At 38.0% G+C, this 23,633-nt stretch overlaps 2 protein-coding genes across 3 annotated transcripts in view; one reads left to right on the plus strand and one right to left on the minus strand.

Moving 5' to 3' along the window:
- LOC134528359 (uncharacterized) overlaps window positions 1-11,199 on the minus strand; it is a 77,447-nt gene extending 66,248 nt beyond the window's left edge. Inside the window, exons 1-2 of one of the 2 annotated variants that reach the window (XM_063361921.1) lie at window positions 11,049-11,199; window positions 7,565-7,627 (exon numbers count right to left, since the gene is read on the minus strand). The gene's annotated coding sequence lies outside the window, so the exon portion shown is untranslated. Of the gene's footprint in view, window positions 1-7,524; window positions 7,628-11,048 lie in introns of both variants that reach the window. The other variant, XM_063361923.1, reaches the window with a different exon arrangement.
- An 81-nt stretch (window positions 11,200-11,280) lies between these two features.
- On the plus strand, window positions 11,281-23,591 carry LOC134528361 (heat shock protein 83). Its single transcript, XM_063361925.1, has 4 exons — window positions 11,281-11,703; window positions 12,552-12,719; window positions 13,425-13,543; window positions 21,337-23,591. Exons 2-4 carry the CDS (start codon window positions 12,552-12,554, stop codon window positions 23,252-23,254), a joined length of 2,205 nt encoding a protein of 734 aa, XP_063217995.1. The 5' UTR covers window positions 11,281-11,703; the 3' UTR covers window positions 23,255-23,591.
- Window positions 23,592-23,633: the final 42 nt, after the last annotated feature.

A 23,633-nucleotide genomic window follows, 5' to 3' on the forward strand; every position in this document is an offset into this window, starting at 1 on the left:
ATCTTTGCGTCATGGTGTGTTGATGTGGTATTACTTGCAGGAGGTAGCCCAGGTATAAATAATGCAAGACACAAAAACATTAAATACAAACATTGGCCTACTTTCAACTTTTTGCATTTCCACTTTTAATGTTTGAAGTGAAGTATTTTTTACATTTAAAGATGCAAATATTATATGTAAAGATGCTAAGATCTTCTTATTACACGCATCACAAATACATGTTAAACTTTCACATTGTTAAAGCAAATATGCAATACTTTTAAACTAATTTATGGAAAGTTTCACACATTTCATAAATAAGTAATGAAAATAAACCCAAGGAAGGAATTTTTTTCTATAGTTTTACATTTCAACTTACCAATTCTCATCATTCCGTCAACCACATTTGTGATAAAAGAACTGAAAATTGGCACCTAATTCTAGGATAAAAACAATATTTCTACAACTCCTATAGTATTTTATTCTTTTAAATTCTCTAACATTCAGAAACCAAATCTTACCTAGACAAAATGGTGGAAATACATACTTATACTTAGTCTAATGCAAATTTTGTTGAAATGAAAATATAAGTTTGATATGTATTTCATTTGCACCAACCATCAAACCCTCAACCAATCACAGTTTGTCGTAGTCACGGATATCACCCCCCTGTGATGCTGGTTGCGTTCTGTTCTCGGGTCGGGGTTCAAGCCTTGTGGCGGGGGAAAAATATCATTATCCGTACTACAATAAAAGTTCGTCAGTTTGGATGCAATGATTTAATTAGCCCCTCACACAGTCCCTTTACATGGGCTGCCCGCGGCACAACACCCGTCCCTCTGCGGAGTGAAGCTCGGCTGCAGGTGTTTCGGTGGGCAGGCACCAAATGCCCCCCCCCCCCCCCCCTCCCCGGTGGTCTCGTGGTGCGTACGTTAGAGAACTCTCTATGGCCCCTTCTAAATGATAGCGGTGAAAAAGCTAAGTTTGAATGCCAGCGCCTGAGACATAGAGTCCGTCTCGCTACGGTAAGAATGTGCCCGCTTGTACGCGCAATGTCTGGTGACAAGAAAAAAACCTGATATACAATTATAAACTATTTACAACGATGTCGATGACTTGCGGCGTAACACACGTGGTCGCGAAATCTCCAATCCCCAGACTCGATCTCACCCGTCGTTGCTCTGCGACACTGGTCTCTGCGTGCGTCTGCCTCGTCCGGCCACCAGATGCCTACTGCCCCCTCTCCTGCCGCGTGTTGCGCCTCTCCGCCCATCCTACCCCCACTCCGCGACACGTGCAGCGCTCGGAGAGATTCCGGGTGTTGGTCTCGGCTTCGTCGCCCGGTGAACAGAGTCACGTAATTATTTCACAAAGTTTTTAGAAAAACATATACATAATATTAATATTACGTAAAAAAAAAATACATAAAAAATTTAAACAGTACACATTAAACACTAAACATATAAGTATGTTCTTAATACTAACACATTATCACACTGCACGGGGCAGGGGTGGATCAGGGGTTGGCGCAGCATAACGGTCTTTATGAGCAGGGGAGACACTTGGGTCGACGTCACGTTTTCAGACCAACTGCCAACATTTGATAGTGTCATCTTATGAAACTACACAGTACCACCGCTAACCATCAATACTGTACTGTAGCGTTTATTCTCGTGCCTATCGCTGCAATATGTCGACATTGCATTTACCTGTGCCTTCAGTTGGCTTCCTTCTGGTTCACAGACATTCCACAAGAGGGTATTATTGGTGTAGAGGTGGGCCAAGTGTCCAGGGTCGTTGAGAGAACCAAGAACCCAGGGGCAAATATTTAGTCAGACCCTCTACCCATTACCTGAAGTACGACTTTTCAAACCCATGATTTATAATTTAAAAAAATTGAGACATTAAATCCTACTATGGCCATAACTATACATTTAATATGTGTATACCGCATAATGTGTAGGGTTTCCTTATAATTATATTAAAAATCTTGAAACTGGAGCCATTTGCCCTACTTTCTCACGTCCCTGAAACTGACACAGTGAATTTGTCCAAGACGTATTTGAAACACAGCTTACCGTTTTGAAACAGTATGTCGACATACAACACACTGACGAGTGATCACGTAACCACGAGCCAGCATGTAGAGCGAGATTATGTGGCACACTGTTCAGGTCGTGAGACAGTGCGCAGGTGGAAACACGAACATCAAGAGACAGGGCACGAGTCGAGTTGCTTGCCTGATTCCAAGGCTGTGCTGCACTTAGCGCACTCTGGTTCATGACTCACACGAGACAGTCAAGTGTTGAGACAGTGTGCTAGGTGTGCGTCGACAAAGTGTAGCAACACAAAATAAAAAATGGCCATCTCAAATTGACTTGGAAATATGTTGTAGTACTGTATAGTCAGTTTCTACATAGTTATTATTATACTGTACAAATTATGATCAAAAAAAGTTATTTTATAATTTAATCATATAAAAGATATTCAGTAGGGCCCTTTTCTTCTACAGTCAATAAGTCTTTGTAATAAAGACACTGAAAGGCACATTCATAAATAAGTTTCAGTAAAAAAAAAAAAAAAAAAAAAAAAATCAATGATTATTTTTTTAACAAGAAAAAGGGTATTTATTTTAGTATAAATAAACCATATCATCACATTTTGAAGCTATTGAAAAAATAAGGTTACACTTACATTTAATGTATTCAGCACAAATTGACATTAATATGAAAATGGTTACATATTTAAAATACTTCTTTTAAGGTCTTAATCATAGTATGGAAGAGTCAAATTATTTTACACAATTTCTTTTACATTTATCATTTTTAATTAACAATAAATGCATGTTTAATATTATGTTATTTATTTGATCTTGCAATAACTCTCCCAATTCAACACAAGTTAAGTTTGTTTCCTTTGAATTTTAATTTGTATTCATTTCAACTTCCTGGCTAACTACTGTATTATTTTCGGCCACAGTAGATTGTATTTTTTTTTAGATTTTTTCCCCCATTAGAGTTCTGTACTAGTTAGGTTTTATAGCACTTGGGTTAGCATGATAGTGTCCTCTTAGCTATTTGCTCGATAGTAAACATCAATAACAAATTTTTGGAAAGAAGAAAGAGTCTGTCCGCGTGCATAACTGCAAGTAACAGAGAGCCATGTATAGGAGAAAACAACTCTGGCAGTTTTAATTCCACAGAGTTAGCTCAGTTCGAATATTTAATTTTTCTGCCTATCACGTTGCAGAGCTACATAGGGCATTATGCATACATTTGGTAATTTCCACGTCAGCCCCTATAGCTACAGATTAGCGATTTTTCTGGAAGGTGAAGCCTTTGGCCCTAAGACTACTTCTACAAACAGCATATTTAATATCTAGCCTGCTCTTCACCCCCCCCCCCCCCCTTTTTTTTTACAAGAGTTCCTCATCTGAAAGAAAGCATTTTCAACCATGATATGGAAAAAACATATTTTAATTTATATTTTGAATGTTACAGGAATATTTTTATTGAGAGCATTAACACAGTTGAGCCAAAAGTTTCTTTGATCATCAGTGAAACTTAGCTTTATCCAATATGGCAAACTGGATGTTGAGAATGAGTTAATTAAACTTTTTAATTTTTCTCTTTTTTGATTAATTACTGTTAAAAATTAAAACTGACTAATTTTTTACGTATTTAATTATTTTGTGGGATAACTCAAAAAAAAATGTGTTTTAACACTGATTTGGTTCTTTAACTATTATATCTACCCTTAACTATAAGGGTAGTTGTGTGTACAATTTAGGTGTTTTAATGTGTTCATTTTGAATTTTCATTGTGGAATTTTTGCCTTCACATTTAACCTTCCACTTTATTATATTACAGAGTATTACTGACAAGCATAGTTTACACCACATTCCCATATCAGTAGGACTGTTATCATACCATCATACATATTTGTGGTGATTCAATTAAAATTTTCACCATGATCCACATACTTAGTATGGAATAAAAATACTTTCTACAACATTGTAGCTAAAGCTATTAACTTTCTTCAACTACAGTAAACTACAGGATTAGGGAACTGACAACTGTTAATATTCTGAGAATATAAAATAAATTGCTAAATGATACTGCATAAAAAATAGTATCACTTATACATAACACTTCATTTAAATTAGTGATGGATCAATTCCCAATCTTCTCTAATCTGAATCTCTAATTAAAATCCCAAAGAGTAGTTCGAATCCAAATATAGGTGTCAAGGGTCAAAAATGAAAGAATGTACAAGAAATGAAAAATATGTACCATGGTGTTGAAATATTCAACCCTTTAAATGTTTGTTTCACAAACTAAGTTTCTAGAAATCAATACATGTTGTAATTTAATTTCAGTACGTATGTCAGAATCCTGCACATGAAAGAATATTGTGAAATAAGAAAGAATTATGATTGTACGTTGAAAAAAAACCCTGTTTATTCGACTTATGATCATAATTCATAATTATATAACAAATTTTTTTATGTACAGGATATTCCGACGTACTGAATGAAAGCAGCAAGCATCATGTACCATAGGATCAAGCCCACAGGATCATGCCTTCAAGATCAAGCCTTCAGGATCCAGGGATAAACTTATAAATAAAATGCAAGAATTATTGTATTTTTTATTCTCCATAGTTGGCTACAGTTGTGCTAACAAACGGATACACAATCACGAGTAAGCTATAAATGGTGGTTGCTGTGTAAAACACATAGGTATTGTAATGTAAGCTTTAAACTGTTAATTTTCACACCAGTAGGAATTAAGAAACCATCCCTTCAGGGTAAATTTAGGGACATGTGTAGTGTGTGAAAATCATGTTTTCAGATTTTTTTTCTTTTCCTTCTAAAAAGGCATGATGCCCAAGTATTACCTTAAAATTAAAAGTAATAAATTATGTACAGTTTTGTGAGAAATAACTTTTCTATTATAGCCTAATCTATAAAAAATGTGCACATTTTTGACATATTCAAATGAAGCATTCCTCCAAAATTATTTCATTAAATAAAATAAAGTATATTATACTTTATCTGCCAAAGAACAAGACTCAATAATGATCTTCCTCAGAACTTACGGAAGAATATTCAACTGTCAAAATAAAAATAATGGTTATTTGTCAGCAAAAACATGACTTCTTTCCTGTTGTTTACTACTTATACCTAAGAAGAAACTACAGTTTACAGTACAGCCCTAAAAGAATGTCACAGTTATAAATTTTAATAGTATCAACTGTAAGCATTGTAAAGTGTGGATTCAAGGTAACAATTAGAGAGTAACAGTTTTAGATAATTGCATGCATGAGTACTGCTTTGTTGTTTTCTTGCTTGCAGTGCTACCAATGCAAAATGGAACTCCTGAGTGTAACAACCTGTTCTGCAATTTGTTAAGAGTGAATCTGCAATTTCAGTTCAAAATTTTAGTTTAAAGTTGAACTGTGATCCCCAATATGGCAAAAAGAAATCGGTGTGGGCAGTATCACTTAGAGGTGGGTTGTTACAGCAATTTTCGGTATCTGTTTCAACCTGATACTGATACAGTAATGTACCTAGGTACAAGTCTCTGATACTTTTGTATCAGAGAAGTAGCGGTACCAGGAAGCGTCAAGGTATCAGCATTCTCGTTACAGGGTACACATCCTCCGTGCCGTCATCACCAGCGTCAAAAGGTATCGGTGTCTCTGTTACATTATTTATCACGCCCGGTAATTCTCTACCTCTGTTACTCTCATGCCCGCCTGATACAGCCAGTATCAATCAGTTCAACATTCACTGCAGTTCGTCCTGGCCGTGTATTAATTACCACCATGTACATTGTTGCGGGCTGTCATGCTTTTTAGTTAGTATGTATCTTTATAGTGAAATAAGGAATGGATAAGTGCAGGAAAAAGACTTCATTTGTGTAAAAATTTTTTTACGGAAAATAATGAGTTTGCTAATTGTAATTTGTGTAAACAAAAACTGAGTTATAAATCATCATCGACTAATCTGAAGAAACATTTGAAACGTAAACATTGATATAGTATGCTCACTAATGTACGTATCTGTTTTTTTTTTTTTTTTTTAATTTTTGATAAAATCGTAATCTTTTAATGTATGAAAACACTAGTTACTAATTGTTTTCGGAAAAAAAAGTCCATATGTTGATTACATCTGTTATTAGTGTCAATTGAGAATTTATTTGCATTTTCATAGCTGTTAGGTGCACAAATATAAATATTATATCTTGTATTAATGTACTTTTTAATATTAAAATTTCATTAGTTTTATTATTGAACGAGACTGTGCACGCACTGCGCACTGAGCGTAATTTGATGTGGGACAATAACCAAACGACTCGTAACAATTTCGCTTTGCGCCTCTCCTTCAACGCCTTCCCCTGCGCTTCCTCCCCTACATTATTTCCCTTCTTTATCCTTTATTCGTCGTTCCTGCTCCCTCCCCTTTCACAAGCTCCGCCCAAGTGACCGTCATCTGCGATCGGGTTCTGCGCACATTGGCCGTGGTGTTGTTCCAGGCGATTTTTGAACTGATACTAAAGTACTTGATACTTTTCAAGTGTACTCGTATGCCGTTCCTGATACAAGCGCGTATCAGTACCAAAATAACAGGTTGATACTTTTCGACCCACCTCTAGTATCACTACACTACCATAATTTTTTTTTGCGTGAAAACATCTCTCGTGGACCATTAGATATAATTTCAGATGAAAGAAATAAAACCTCCTATTTTTATGAATGTATTTATTTATATTTTTTCTGGTTAATCCAAAGTTACATTTATAAGCTTCAGATCTCTCTAGAACCATAATCTATTGCATGTGTCGCAAGTGTACTCGAGTTCATTCTAGATAAACTGGCACCTAAAATAACTATTAGCATGTTGCCGGAGCATACAATAGTGATCCAGACACTCATGTGGTAAGAGCTCACTTGGCTGTAGACTTGTATCGGAATCCCTAAGAATATGAGAGTCCATATTGGCCCCCCTTCTGTTACCAGCAGATGAATGGACAGAAATTGCTTTGTGTTAGTGCGTGCGAATTCCCTGCCACTGGCTAGACTGAAGTTCATCACGGCCCGGTCTGTGGCCAGGCGACAATGATACGACACGGTGGCTTACGCGCGGACGAAAACCATTTGGTCTTTACACTCCATAGCTGCAACTGAACTTGCCATAGGTGATGTTCGAACAACAGCCACTAGCGTAGTCAGAACTGAGCGCGCATCTCTTCCCCTCCTCGTATGGCTAAGTGTATGCCACAGTACGTACATCTTTGTTTACAAGTTGAAACAGACTTTGTGGCATCATGACCAACTTTTTTTTTTTGCCTGTGGCGATTTCGTGCCAACTGAAATTTACAGACATGCTATTCTAAGACTGGAGTCGTACAATTAACATCGCGCTAAAAGACGTGCTAGTGAGGGATTGGTGTAATCTAAATTAAACTTTATGTCATTGAGACTGTGACATTCTTTCATGGACATCCTTTACTTTTCCGGTAAACTAACACCTCCACCTACGTTATTACTGTCATGAAGTACCCTGAGATGGGATACTTGCCACAGCATTCTTTACATTTCCGAGTGGCTTGCAGGGCACGGTAGCTGCAAGCAGACAACCAGCCTGCAACACACGTCAGATACGACAATCATCAAACTCACACAATGTTCTGAATTATTAACCTAGGATCTAGCAACACAATCAAAATTAATTGAGTCTGATGTCTTGTCGACACCGAGAGCATTACAGACAATAAAAGATAAGAGAGACTAAGACAGTTGGGTTTCCGAGAAGGATTTTATAACAGAAAACAGCTGTACAACTTGTGATCTCAAATAAAAACTGGCATTTTTAATTTTTAATTTAAGATTCTGGGAGATTTGAAACCATTTTACCATGATACTTTGTTAGAAAAATTTTAAAAGAGTTGGGGTGAAAGAGAGTTCTTAAGTGGCTTAAAAGTTACTTGAATGAGAGAACATGGTTTAAATAAGAAATTTTCAACCTAGCTGCTTTGCAAATGATGTAAGAGTTCCCACTGATGTTTATTATTAATATGAATGACATGCACCATGGTGATAAATGCAGAAATAGACTAATTAAAAAAGTGCATTTTTTAAAAGGAAATATAATTTAAAATTAAAAACATAAAAAAAAAATTAAAAAAAAAAAAACACATGGCCTTTGAAAATGGAAAACATTTATCTCCCATTTTAAATAAATAGGGAAGAAATTTAACGCATATATATGTTCTTAGTAATTAAGTGTATTTATAGTGTTTAAGTTAAATTTTGACAGATCACATAGATTACATTGTAAAAAAGCAGAAGAAACATTAGTTATCATAAGAGTTAGTATCTCTTTGTCAATAAAATGGCTGGTCATGGTATCTAACTGCATTGCATTACTACATTTGATCTATTATTACAGATTTGTACTTAAATTGACTATTACGCTCGCAATTGGGCTTTCACCCGGTGGGAAGGGGTCTTCCCTTTTCACTCCCTTCCCCCTTCTCCTCATTCTCCTCGGATCCTTTACCACTAGCATCTCTACATCCAAACCAATCCACTCCCTTCCTTTACTGCCAAGAAAAGCATTCATACCCATTTCCATTTGCTTCCAGTCTCTATGGAGCTTCTACCTGTGATTTCTCCACCCTTTATAACCACCTGTGTATTCTAGTCCCCCCCCTATCCCTTTATTACCTTATACAGGCTAACATTTCCACCCTTCTCCCTTGATATGCTTCCCACCCTAGCTCCTTAATCGTCTGTCGGACTATGCATTTTCCCCTCTTGCCCTTCCCTTACACATACTCATCACCCACCTGGCCGCTCTAAGCTGCACCTTCTCCATCTCCCTTACCTCAGTCACTAGGCAGGGGTCCCAGATCACAGCCGCATGCTCCATCACTGGCCTGACCAATGTGGAGTATGCCTTCCACCTTACCCTCCTGCCTGCCCCCTGCAGGGTCCTGTCCAGCAGTCCCAGCGCCCTCCTACCCTTACACACCACCCGCTGAACCTGTTTTGCCCATCCCAGGTTATGATGCAGGGTCACCCCCAGGTACTTGTACTCTTCGGCCTCCTTTATCTCCTGCCCCGTCCACATATTCACTTCCCTTGTTACCTTCCTCTTCCTCGTGAACCGAACCACCTTCATCTTTTCAACGAGACATCCCATTCTGCTCCGTCCATTGTTCCAGTCTGCTCAAGTCACCTTGCAGGTGAACCCCTTCCCCCACCACCTCATACACTACACAATCGTTCGCAATATTCTCATCCTGGCCTCCATCCCCTCTCTAATATCATTCAACATTATCGTGAACTCCCTTGTGGAACTCCTGATGTCACTTCCCCCTCTTCAGATCTTTCCTCACTCACCCTCACCCTCTGCCTTCTATCCCTAATGAAGTCTCCTACCCAACCAACTACTCTCTCATCCTCCACCAACATCTCTATCTTCTCCATTAGCCTCTTGTGAGGTACTCTATAGAATGCCTTTACAAAGTCTATTAAAATTGCATCCATCTGATTTCCTCCTTCCCCCCCCCCCTCCAAAGGGCCACCACTTCAACCAGATTCTTCAACAACCCTACCATGTGTTCCACATGAGAACACATGGTTCTCCTGATACCATGCTATCGTCCACCGAAACCTAGGTCATACAACTGCCCACCAGTCTCTCCATTAGTTTCCCTACACAGGATGTCAGGACTGGTCTGTAGTTCGCCGGGTTGTCTTATCCCTACCTCCCTTGTTAATTGGTACCACTACCGCTTATTTCCAATGATTTGGCAACTTCCCCTCCTCCAGGGATGTTTGATCACAGTTAAATATCAAATTAAATCTTCACCCCCCAAACTTAAGGTTACCGTTCCCTATCCCGTCCGGCCCAAGTTCCTTCCTCCCCTTTAAACTCACCAAATTAAAACATTCTACACAGAATACGCCATTCAAGCACTCAAATTGATTAAACAATATCTGAATAACTATAGTAAAAATGAAGACGTACACACACACAATACAAGAAATGCACAAAAATCGAGGTTAACTCAACATAGCAGCTCTCTTTAGAAAATTCCACTCTGGTCTGAAAATGTACAATAATTTACCTAAACAAGTTACTTCTGAAATTGATATACATAAATTTAACAATAAAATTTTTTTTTTTTTGAAAACCAGTATCTATATAGTGTTCAAGAAATTGAAGAATACATATTGAGCCTTTGTATGTACAACATAAAATTTTGTACTTAAACTAATGTGTTTAGCTCATGACCATTACCCTAGTTTAATTGGTAGTATATAAATTATGATTGTGTAAATAGAAGTATTGCTCTATTAAGTGTCATGTGAACAATAATTGCATGAATGTAAAGTTCAATTGTGACTGTATAAATAGTTCATAGTGTATAACATAATAAGAGTGATTTTTAACTATGATGTGAACTACGATGTCCAATGTGAATAGGACTAGAAATAGACAGATTGATCTAATGTTCAACAAACTCTGCTAATACTTATTTAATTGTTTAACATAATATCCATTATTAGAAAGTTGTGATATAATTTTTATGCTAGTTAATGTATATATTCATTGTACATATTATTAGAATTAGTATATGTAATCATATACAAGCCCTATATTAGAGAGCCATGCTAATCAATTAAGTCTATTGGGTGCTAAGAAAAAAATAAATAAAACTACTGACCCTCTTCCATCATTATAACTAAAACTTCTCTGTTCTACCGTGTTTAAGGATGTTGAAAGGTTGCAAAAGCTGCAAAATCAATTCACATTGCCAGTTGTGCGTATTTGAAATAAATAGTCGTTGAACACAGCAAAACAGAAAACATACATATAAAAATTCTTAAACTAATTTTAAAGCCCTAATCCATCCATAAAATTATCCAAAATAATACTTCCAGCACACTGCCAGATGTATATTGTCGACCTAACCAAAACATACCATAGTAAATAAAATTATTTTCGACCAAACTATTTAGTTGTTTCGATAACTTACAATTAAGAAACTTACAGAAACTAGTAAAAGAAACGTAGAGAAAATTCTAGTACCGTGTCCTATATGGCAACGGCAGAATTTTCTCGTTGAAAATCAAACATGCTGGAAAATTGGGAACGTAAAAGACAGATGGCCAAATATGATTGGCTACGTTTCTGGCGCGCTCTTCTTCCCTCCCCACCATTAGACGAGCTAAATTCATTTTACAATCGACAATATCGATTCCAACGTTGGTCGATCCACGACCACGATAGTCGTTCATTTGAAGCAAAGGAAGTGACGTAATTGCGAATTTCATACCATTTCTTAAGTTTACATGTTTAAAACAAAAATTACATTGAATTAAAATTACTTTCAATTAATTAGATGACCTAAAACATACCTTACTAAATTTCAAATAAAGCAAGAACCAATACTTCGCGTCTAGAACATTACAGAAGGAACGATCTTCACAGGATGTGGTTTTTTTTCTCCTGTAATAGAAACACTTCCTGGCAACTTCCAGAACACAAAGGACAGGCTTTATATACGGGCTCGGCGGCAATTCTGTAGGTTGTTCATTGGTGACTACGTGAGGCGTGTATTTCTTAGCGGTTCTTGGATCGCGCGTTTCTTTTACTTGGGTGCGAGAAATTATCTACCGGGAATAATATTGCCGGAGACCTTCAAGGTATAGTAAGACTTGAATATGTTCAAACCTTCCACTTTTTTTATAACTTCAAATAATGGTATTTGTAGCTTGCCGTGTAACTTAAAATTTTCAGTGTTTATTAAATACGAGAATGGTTTTAGTTTATTCCCTCAAATTAACTCTCGTCCCGATGATTTGAACTAACTCAGATTTCATTAGTCATTGTGACGTAATTTGAATATGCATGCGTAGCCTGATAAAGTAATGACGCCATGTTCGAATTATTTTCAATTGTGTAGTTTTGTATATTAACATTTTGCTTTCTTAAATGTCGGTAACAACTTGGAAAAAATTTGGTTTCAATTCGGACGCATTATCGATTCACGTGTTTTGCCTGGCTAGCCTACGAAGTAAGTATTAACATATGAATCGTATAATACTTAACTTAATCAGAACTAGTTTATCTGAAATTTTGAGATGTGCGATTTCAGAATACGAATAAAGAAATGTCTAAAAAACGTTTCATGGTTAATTTTTAATCGGTACTACCGCTATATGCAGAATACAAAGGAAATAAGGCTATATCCGGCCTTTTCTGCCTAGGAGGGGTGCCAAGGAAAATGGACGTAATTTCGCGTTTATGTAGCACAATGCTGCTACTATTAAATTAGCTGGTAGCAACTAATTACTGTTTCAGGTGACAATTTTTTCTTTTTACCGGCTCTGCTGCTTATTACCGTTGATGTAATGTTAACGACGCAATTGAGTAACATTTCTAGCCACACGTTAACCATTCGCCTGTATTGCCGCTTGCTTTTGATTTTCCTAATCATTAAGCTGCGGGTAGTGCAGTGTGCCTTGTGCTAACTGGTGTTCCTGGGTCGCAGATGCCGGAAGAGATGCAGGTGGTCGATGCTGGCGACAAGGGGGATGCCGGCGAGGTCGAAACCTTCGCCTTCCAGGCGGAGATCGCCCAGCTCATGTCCCTCATCATCAACACCTTCTACTCCAACAAGGAGATCTTCCTCAGGGAGCTCATCTCTAACTCGTCTGATGTAAGTGTAGCTTTCAATGTACCACTGTTAGCAAAGATGTATTGTTGCTACATACAATAGGTTTTTTTTTTATCTCTGAAAATTTAGTTTTACTATTTATTTCTTGTTTTGTATGTATTGTATTAGCGTATTCTCGGCGAAGTTGTTGTGATGGAATTGTGAATTAGTTATGTCAAAGAGTAAGTTTGCCTAGCTTGTGATGGATTCTTCATTAAAAAATTTTTGGCAATTATATTGGCTGTAGTTCATGCATTGAACAGTTACGTTGGTGGATATTTATGAATCTAATTCAGACTTTTTCGATAAGTTTGTGTAGTGTATTGTTAATATTATGTACCTAAATAGTCTCTTTCAAAATACTTTTCTGTACAGGTCTTATTTTATTCCCATTTACCACCTTGTTCATGAATTTCCACACACTTTGTGATGCAAATGTGTGCAAACATTTACTTTAGCTTCCTCCCCATCCCATATATTTCATGTTATCTTGTTTCAAAACTTGCATACCCTAAGGAACCATTTTTTCATTACCTAATTTTGGTACCTTTAGCACATGTGTAACTTTTTTCTAAACATCTCTAATACAAATAACATATTTTGTGTACCCGCAAATTTCTTACACACTGTTTCAAATTATCAGTTCATGTTTTCTTCAGATTTATCTTTTTGTAGCAGGAATTTGGAGGAATTGTTAATCTGTTTCAGGCACTAGACAAGATCCGATACGAGTCTTTGACTGACCCTTCGAAACTGGATTCTGGGAAGGATCTGCAGATCAAAATCATCCCCAACAAGAATGACAGGACTCTGACCATCATTGATACGTGAGTATTTATATTCAAACTTCATGGTGTTAGTTTTTTGGGTAGTCAAACCTCATTATTACAAACCTGAAGGGACCATAATTTTAGCACTTTGTAATAACGGGGGTTTGTATTAACCAAACTATTGGGACATAATGACAATAAAAATGATGGAACTTTAAATTCCTTTTATTTACAATTATAATGAAAATTATACACCGTTGGTATGGTAGTATAAACTGGCTTCACTACATGCATGACAATATGTCAACACTAAAGAAAACAAACACAATGCAACACTTGCAGAATAAGTCATAATACAAACTTCAATAAACTTGCATTCATGACATTTTCTATTGAAACGTTTGTTTTAAAAACATAAATTCTGGTTTGTACTATCTTATAGGCATTGTTGACCACATTTGACTTGGGTCGTATATACTGCTGCCGACTCTCTACACATCGTTTTGCCAACAAGATTGTTGCGATCCTTAAACTGTTGTAGTTAACCATTGCTGAACTTAAAATCTGAAATTCCTAACCTCAATGCTTGGTAGTCTGCCTTCGTCGATGCCATTTTCCCTAAGCTAATCTTGAATGTCACATTGAAGAATAGCTATTGAAGGTTTTCTATTAGTTTGAACATTGTGGTGACTAGCATTGTCTAAAACAATAACACTGTGCATTGGCAAATTTGGAAGTAACTTTTGTTATAGCCACAATGAAAAATTTGCATAGTTCATATCATCGTGATAAGTCACCAGATTTTTGTTCTGATTTAAAAATCGATAACTCATTCTGGTCAAAGCTTTGTTCGCCACCAGCATGCACAATTATCAATCTTTGCCCTTTACCGATAGATTCTGTGACCCTCACTTCAGTGCTGGATTGCCAACAAGAACTTAACACTGAGTAGCGTGTAGATATGTTCAATCAATATATACTATATTCCGCCCTGCATTTCGGTACGCACAAATATGTTGTAAATATTTTCCTCTCCATGCTGCAATTTCAGGTTTTTCTATTAAGTTTTCTTCTAGACTGACATTTTTTTCCATTGAAAACCAGAGGTGTTTCAACAGTTTGCACAAGTATTTTTTTTGCTGCAGTTCACAATGCAGTCATCTCGAAATACTTTAATGATAAACTACTATCACTTTTAATATTACCTTCCACAATGATACTTTTAATGAAACGTTTGTTATTTTAAATGTTACGACATTAACTATTTCCTTTGCTTGTCCACGTAATGGTGTACTGGCTGAGATGTGTGACTTAATCCCTGAAGTTGAAGCGATAATGCAAACTATCGTGTAAACCAACCTGCGAAGCACTATCTCGGGAGCTGTGTATCCAGGAAGCACAATCGTCAACTGATCCACTCCACTTCGCTAGAGAATCACGTGACCGCCGCCTGACACTGGGGTCTGCGTTGGTCGAAAACAAAGTTGCTGGATAATAGGTTGCCCTACACTGCTTATGGTGTGCTATCAGGTTTATAAGTTTGTAAAATCGCACGTTTTACCCTTGCAAGTATCTTCGCACAAACATTTGTTACAAATTATACCTTTTTTTTAATCACCATCGCTACTACCGACTCAACTTGACGAAAGTTTTCTCAATTGCATTGCTTGAAAATTTCCTCCCTTGTGACCTACCAAAGATTTTTTCAAACGTTGTAACCTTTTGTCCATCTTTTGTTGATGCCTGTATGTATGTGCATGTAGTTGAATAGTCAAACCTCTATAGTTTTTCAGGGGACCAACAAATAAATCAAATGCTGACATTCAATAGATGTAGACTTCTCTCTTAGATTTTGAAAAAAATATTTCAACGTAAAATTAGTGTCAGAAAATATCAGTTACTTGTCATTAAAGTTGAATCAATAATAAAAATAAAAGCATTTTACTTATTTAAATTTACACTAACATAAAACATAGCCTATGCACAAGAGACCTACAAACAAACCTAGGCTAGTTATAAAAAATACAAATCAGGTACAGTACATACAAACAAACTTTCCTAGTCCTGGAGTTCCTCAATGTGTAATTTTACTCTCTATTAAACAAAATTATATGTAATAAACTAAAAATAACACTAAAATTTTTTATATTCTTTTTTTAAATTGCACTTAAACACTATTTTTACCCTCTTTATTTCTTCTTGAAGTCCTTAATGGTTGACTCCCTTACATTCTTTCTTCTCATGTTTAATTACATGGCTTCCATTGGAGGCATGCTATCTTGATCCTGGTCTCTCATTCTGAGAGCGTGGCAGAAAGTCTTCAGTATTTCCAGTGCACAATGTGCTTCAGCTAATGATGGAACCTTCTCTGCTGGCAAATCAGCTTCTTCCTCTTCACTGCTGTGCTGATGTACTGCTTCTGTAGCCTCGCACATTTCATCCATGCTCTGGACACAAGTAACCACTTTTTCGTCACCAGTAGCTTAAGTGTCAAAGCCTACATGATTCTCATGTTTTTTGAAGTTATCTTCACAAGTAGACATCATCGGTTTTATCCACAGAACTAGATCAAATTTCTTGTGCAACTCTACACTTGGAAAAGCAGTTCTGAATCACTATGGGAGTGATCTTTTTCCATGATGCTGCTAGGTACTGAATATCTTGTAGGATGTTTAGCTTTAATTCCACCTCGGAAATTCACTCTTCGGCTCACTTTTCACACTAACATCTTCCGGTACTCACGTTTAAAACACTTGATAATTCCCATGTGAAGAGGCTGGCATACACTAGTACAATTTTGCAGGATAGAAGACAACCTTCACATTGCGAAGAAATGCGATGTCTTTAGGGTTTGCAGCACAGTTGTCCACAAACAGAATCATTTTCCTGCTGCGAGTTTCCATAGTGCAATCCAAAGTGTGCAGGAATGATTTTAGTCTCCACAGTTATCCAAGCATTTTGTTTGCTTGATATTTTACCGGTATTGTCTTAATGTTTTTGAAGCACCTGGGCTTCTGAAATTTTCAGATGACAAGAGTTTGAAGCTTGTCGCTGCCATGTTGCACACATTAACACAGTCAACCTTTCCTTCGATATCTTACCCCCATGACAGGTTTCACCTTTCATGGCCAATGTTCTGTCGGGCAGGCAGTTTTAAGAGGCCTGTTTCGTCATCTTTGTAAATATCTTTAGGTGCATAACTGTTGTAATTTTTGATGGTTATGTATCCAATCAGTTGTGGTTTTAACACTCGCACCAGCACTCTCGCCACACCTTGTAAGTTCAGCTGTGACGCTTTTTGAATCTTTCTGCCCAACCATTTGATGCAGATAAATTTTCAGCGCCCAACCTCAGGGCAATCTGCTTTCCTTTCTCTTATAATATTGTACCGTCAACAGGAATTTAGTACTGGCCTGCTGATACCACGAGAATAACACGTCTTCAACTTCTTTGAAAGTCGACTACCATTTTTAGTTTTTTTTTTTTTTGCTAGTTGGCCAGTGCTTGCTTGTAAAGGAATGTCCTTATTTTGCAAAAAAAAAAAAAAAAGCTTGTTGGCCCAGGTGCTTTAGCTGCATCCACACATTTTTTCACTAGGGTTATTTTCAATTTCTTTAATAATCCTAATTCGTTCGTCAAGTGTTCTCACCTGTTACTATACTGAGACATACCGTATTTACCCGATTGCAAGGCGAGGTTAACTTTTTAACCTTTATAAACCAGAAAATAGTATTTAACAAGCTATAAGTAAACATTTTACATGTCATGAAAAAGATAATTTTCTGTACTTACATTGTTTTATGTTTTGAAAGATCCACTTAATAAAATTATTTGCATACATTACAAAGTCTTGGACAAATTAAGTCTTCTGCATATTTTACCACAATGAGCTTAAAATTTGCATCGTGATATGTTAGAGAGCCATTCTTTATAAAAGAACTTGATGTTCCTTGCCTTTCAACACTATCCATTTTAGGTTCCCGCAATTTACCGCATTTGTTTATTAACGAAAATAAACAATTTCGTTTACATAGAATAACATTGTTAAAACGTATACAACACTTTGGGTTACTAAAATTGTTACAGTGCTCGCAACATAGTGGAGATATCATGTACTACAGAATTCAGCATGAGAAATGACCTGTTTTACCAACTCCCAAGTCTAGGTTTCACGTCTTCTTTCGTGCATACTTCATCTATGGCGTGAGCGCAAATAAACAAAGCATGGCGACTAGTACCGTAGATGTTTTTTTATAATCTTTTTGCGTACAAATTAGCTTGAAATTGTACTGTAGTTTTCATTAATAGATTATAATGTTAATAGTTATTTATTGCCTGTACCCATAAAAGTACCTAACCATAAAAGTAATTTCACATTGTATTAGCCTATAAATGTGGGACAAACTACCATCAAAAATCAAGATTTTCAAATGCAAGAGGAATGTGAAATTATTTTACCGTTGCCGGGAGAAAAAATAATCGTCTTGCATTCAGGTAAATACGGTATTAATCGCTCTAAAACGTTAACCTCACTTTTGCACTTTTTATTAAGTCAACATTCACGCACATGTAAAGGAAACACTGATCAGAATTGGGAAGTAACATATTAATGAAATACAGGCCTACAGAAATGTGTTCACGATGCTGCTCAGGAATGAAAGAATTTTATAACGCCACAGGGGATGCCATATTGGTTTCTTTGTACTTATTAAACGAGACGTCTCACTGCTGTCATTATAGGGGACTGCATTACTTCTGCCTAGGGATGGGGCGAATCCTGATTTCCTCGAATCCTCGACTGGAATTGCCGAATCTTGAACTCAAACCCGAATCTTTTAATAGATGATGTCCACATATCTAATGTAAGTGAGATGTATTCTGCTTGCACTAAAAGTCCCTTGACTTTATCACATGTAGATTGGTACATTTCTGGTATGTGTATATAAAGATAAAAAAAAAATTCTTGAGAAATTTCAGTTTTAGTACAGATAAGCGGTTAGGATTTTTTCTATAAATAAGCTAGAGGTCTGCGAGCCTAAGAATTTTACTTCGAGCCGAGCTCGAGCTTTTGTGGTACAGTTACATTTTTGGGAAATTATTTTTATCTTAATTTGAATAAAGTATTAAAATGAGGTGGGCTTATTAATTTTGGGTAACTATTTACAGAGTGTGTTTACATTTTGCAGTGCTAGAAAAAAAATAACATTTTTTTTCATTGAATCTTACCTGTTTCCATTGGTTCATTAGTAACTGATATCATCCAACTAACATAACCAAGTATGTATATTTTTGTGTAAATGTAACATATCTTTGGAAAAATTTCACCCTTGTCAATTTTTATGGAGTCCTTACTGAGCTTCAACAAACTTAGCACCAAAAATCATGTTTGAAAAGTACATTCACATTGTTTCAACATTTCCACTTTTCAGCACAATAATTCTGAGAGAGATTGTCACAGAGTATTAAATTCTGTTCTTTAATCTATCATTCAGAACAATAATTTGTTCTGCACGTTCAGGAGTTAAATTAGCTCTACAATTGGAGATAGTGTTTCCAGCAAAAGAGAAGCATCTCTCGCTGGCAACCTGCTTGACTGGAATGCTTTAGTAAAATTGCTTAACCTCAAAATTAGTCATAAATATCTGTAACTGGTCATTAAAGTTTAATCAATTGAAAGTAATAAAAATAAAAACATTTTACTTCATTCAATTTACACTTGCAAAAAAAACATACACACAATAAACCTACATGGAAATTAAAGTCTTTTTCAATATCCTGAAGTCTGAAATATGTTTACTCATGTCATTAAATGTAGAGCTGTATTGAAGAAGCCGATTTTGCCAATACGTATTTAGTTGAATCGGCATTTCTGCTGACTTCCGATACAGTACGCTTGTTAATTTACGGCCGATATTACTGAAAAACGAAAGAGACTGCCATAACCTAAAAATCCACGAGTACCATTTTCACTTTTCGTAGTAGTACTGCATTCTTTCAGATCGCATTATTTCTTAGCAACATGTGCGAACCGTACATATCAAAGTTTAACACCCCTTTTTTTTTTTAACAATGTTCTTTAATTTAATATGTCATAAATAAATAATACATTACTATCACGGTAAATATACATCTCAGTTGTTACGGTAACTATAGTGCAAATATGGTAGCTATCATGCTTCTGTAGTAATTATGGTATTCTACAAAGAATCTTTAGTTCTTTTTATGGTAATTATCTTAAAATAACTATTGGGTTTGTACTGTAGTTATGGTACATCATCCATATTTCTTCGTATGTTGTTGTTCATTTGTCTTTTCTTCATATTTACGTGTGCCATTATTTGAGACAAGAAGTTTCAGAAAAAAATTTAACGGACATTATATCGCACATTTAATGGCGTAAATGACGAAACCTCGGGCAGTTTAAACGCTTTATACGGAAAAACCTACCATGCGGGACCTCGTAAGCGAGTTTTACTGTATTTTTTTCCCGTAAATAGTAAAAACCGAATCCTTTGACGAATCCTATATCAGACCCGCCGAACCTTCGAATCCCTAGGATTCGGCGGATATTGGATTCGGTCGCCCCATCCCTACTTCTGCCTCATGGTTTTATTACTACTTAGATAGTTGGACAATGTTTTTGATGTTTGATCTGACTTTCAAAACCAGGATTCATCTGTCTTGCTTCCACCTAAATTTCTGTACCCTGTTTAAATGTATCTGGTGCTGAATACTTTTTAATACAGCTAAGTTGGCATTTACATTACATTAAAATCAGGGTGGCCAGCCAACCGGGAAATCGGGAAATACGGGAAATAGCCAGGATTTCTTAAAAAAAACCAGGAATACCTGGAATCAACCAGGAATTTTTATTAAAACCGGGAATTTTTTTATGAAGTAACGATCACAATAACATACGGCTGTTAAATGAGCACGTTCACCACCCGTCGAAGCACGACAGTGTGCTCGTGTGCTATATTTTGTGAAAGTTAATTTGTTCATATTGCATTTAAAAACTTTTGTAGTACGTAAGAAACCGTTAACAATTCAGACTTCCATACTTATTATGTTTCTGTATTCAAAAGCAACAGCATTTTGGCTGAAAATGTTGTTGTAGGATGGTAGTAATTTCTCGCACGGCATGTTGGTAGCACTAGTTTTGTATGTATATTTGTTTTTACTTTGCACTCATGTTGTTGCGTCACGGTATCACGGATACTTTTCTCGAGTTTTTTTTAAAAGTTTAGTTGTGCGGGACGTTGTTTTGAATCTTTTAATCTAACATGTAATTGGCGCAGACTATCAAAATGTCAACGAGTTCGGTCACCACATACAATGACAAATGTACGGAAGAGTTTGAATGGGTGGAGAAAGATCCAAAGTGCGGGACGAACGCTATTTGCAATTTCTGTAATGTTAAAATCTATATCGGTAGCATGGATGGGAAGAAAAGCATTAGCCAGCCACGCAAGAGGGGCAAAACACGTGCGTTTGGTGTCAAGTAATTTTTGTGACGTGAGATTATAAATTTTTTGTTGGTGGTAGGTTTTGTTTTAAGCAAGTTCATTGATTTAATTTTTAAGCCTATAGTTAAGTTGTATATTGTTTAACGGCAATAAAACATCATATTGTGTGTGCTTTGTGTAACAAAAATGCAAATTGTATGCAAATATTGATAAAAACCACCCTTGAAAGAACCTGGAAAAAACCAGGAATTTTATTATCCCAGAAGAGTGGCCACCCTGAAAATGCACAGGACTGCCAGATTTCAGTGCAGTGTGTAGATAACTTTTACCCCAGTATTGTGTGATATCTGCAGGGAAATTTATGTATTGAATGTTTTGTTTCAGTGGCATTGGCATGACCAAGGCTGACTTGGTGAACAACCTGGGAACCATCGCCAAGTCTGGGACCAAGGCCTTCATGGAAGCTCTTCAGGCAGGTGCGGACATCTCGATGATTGGTCAGTTTGGCGTGGGCTTCTACTCTGCCTACCTGGTGGCTGACAAGGTGACGGTCTCCTCGAAGCACAATGACGACGAGCAGTACCTGTGGGAGTCGTCGGCCGGCGGTTCCTTCACGATCCGCCCCGACCCCGGCGAGCCCCTGGGCCGCGGCACCAAGATCGTCCTGCACATCAAGGAGGACCAGGCGGAGTTCCTGGAGGAGCGCAAGGTCAAGGAGATCGTGAAGAAGCACTCGCAGTTCATTGGCTATCCCATCAAGCTGCAGGTGGAGAAGGAGCGCGACAAGGAGCTGAGCGACGACGAGGCGGAGGAGGAGAAGAAGGAAGAGGAGAAAGAAGGGGAAGAAAAGAAGAGTGAAGATGAGCCAAAGATTGAAGATGTTGGAGAGGATGAGGAAGATGAAGATGGTAAAGACAAGAAGAAGAAAAAGAAGACGGTAAAAGAAAAATACACGGAGGATGAAGAGCTAAACAAGACGAAGCCGATCTGGACTCGAAACCCGGATGATATAAGCCAGGAAGAGTATGGAGAGTTCTACAAGTCTCTGACCAATGACTGGGAGGATCATCTGGCTGTGAAACACTTCTCTGTTGAAGGCCAATTGGAGTTCAGGGCATTGCTGTTCGTACCTCGTAGGGCACCGTTTGACCTCTTTGAAAACAAGAAGCGCAAGAACAACATTAAATTGTATGTGAGGAGGGTGTTCATCATGGACAATTGCGATGACCTGATTCCTGAGTACCTCAACTTCATCAAGGGCGTGGTGGACAGTGAAGATCTGCCCCTGAACATTTCCAGGGAGATGTTGCAGCAGAACAAGATCCTGAAGGTGATCAGGAAGAACTTGGTGAAGAAGTGCTTGGAGCTGTTCGAGGAGCTGGCGGAAGATGCCGACAACTACAAGAAGTACTACGAGCAGTTCAGCAAGAACCTGAAGCTGGGCATCCACGAGGACAGCACCAACAGGAAGAAGCTGTCGGAGCTGCTGCGCTACCACACGTCTGCCTCCGGGGACGAGGCCTGCTCGCTCAAGGACTACGTGGCCCGCATGAAGGAGAACCAGAAGGTGATCTACTACATCACCGGGGAGAGCAAGGAGCAGGTTGCCAACTCCTCATTCGTGGAGCGGGTGAAGAAGCGCGGCTTCGAGGTGGTGTACATGACGGAGCCGATAGACGAGTACGTGGTGCAGCAGCTGAAGGAGTTCGACGGCAAGCAGCTGGTGTCGGTCACCAAGGAGGGCCTGGAGCTGCCGGAGACGGACGACGAGAAGAAGAAGCGGGAGGAGGACAAGGCGAGGTTCGAGGGCCTGTGCAAGGTGATGAAGGACATCTTGGACAAGAAGGTGGAGAAGGTGGTGCTGAGCAACCGGCTGGTGGAGTCCCCGTGCTGCATCGTGACGTCGCAGTACGGGTGGACGGCCAACATGGAGCGCATCATGAAGGCCCAGGCGTTGCGGGACACGTCCACGATGGGCTACATGGCCGCCAAGAAGCACCTGGAGATCAACCCGGACCACCCGGTGATGGAGACGCTGAGGCAGAAGGCGGAGGCGGACAAGCACGACAAGGCGGTGAAGGACCTGGTGATGCTGCTGTTCGAGACGGCGCTGCTGTCGTCGGGCTTCGCGCTGGAGGAGCCCCAGGTGCACGCGGCCAGGATCTACCGCATGATCAAGCTGGGGCTGGGCATCGACGAGGAGGACCCCCAGGTGGCGGAGGAGGAGAAGGCTGCGGACGTGGAGATGCCCCCCCTGGAGGCGGAGGGCGAGGACGCCTCTCGCATGGAGGAGGTGGACTGAGCGACCTCTGACCCAGTTCTCTGATCGAAGACTGAAGTCCATGTGGGGATGCTGTGCATCTCTGTTCCTGTCTCTTGCGTTATTTATTGTCGTGAAGGCAATGTTGTGTAGTTTGTATAGTGTTGTGAACACGTTTTAAATTTTTTACGTTTTTAATAATTTAAAGGCTAGTAACATTGTTTGAGCATTCCTTCACAGTTATAATCGTTTGCATATCTCTGTACTAGAAGTATTAAGAACATGTGAATCTAACTTATTAGGTAAGTCTAGTCTGCTGTGAGCTGTCTAAATTGTTCTGTTTTTCGAATAAATAAATTAATGAATGTCTAATCACAAATTTGATGTTTTATTTTACCTATGTCGTAAAATTAAATATGTG

The sequence above is a fragment of the Bacillus rossius genome, chromosome 1 (assembly GCF_032445375.1).
Source record: "Bacillus rossius redtenbacheri isolate Brsri chromosome 1, Brsri_v3, whole genome shotgun sequence".
Lineage (NCBI taxonomy): Eukaryota > Metazoa > Arthropoda > Insecta > Phasmatodea > Bacillidae > Bacillus > Bacillus rossius.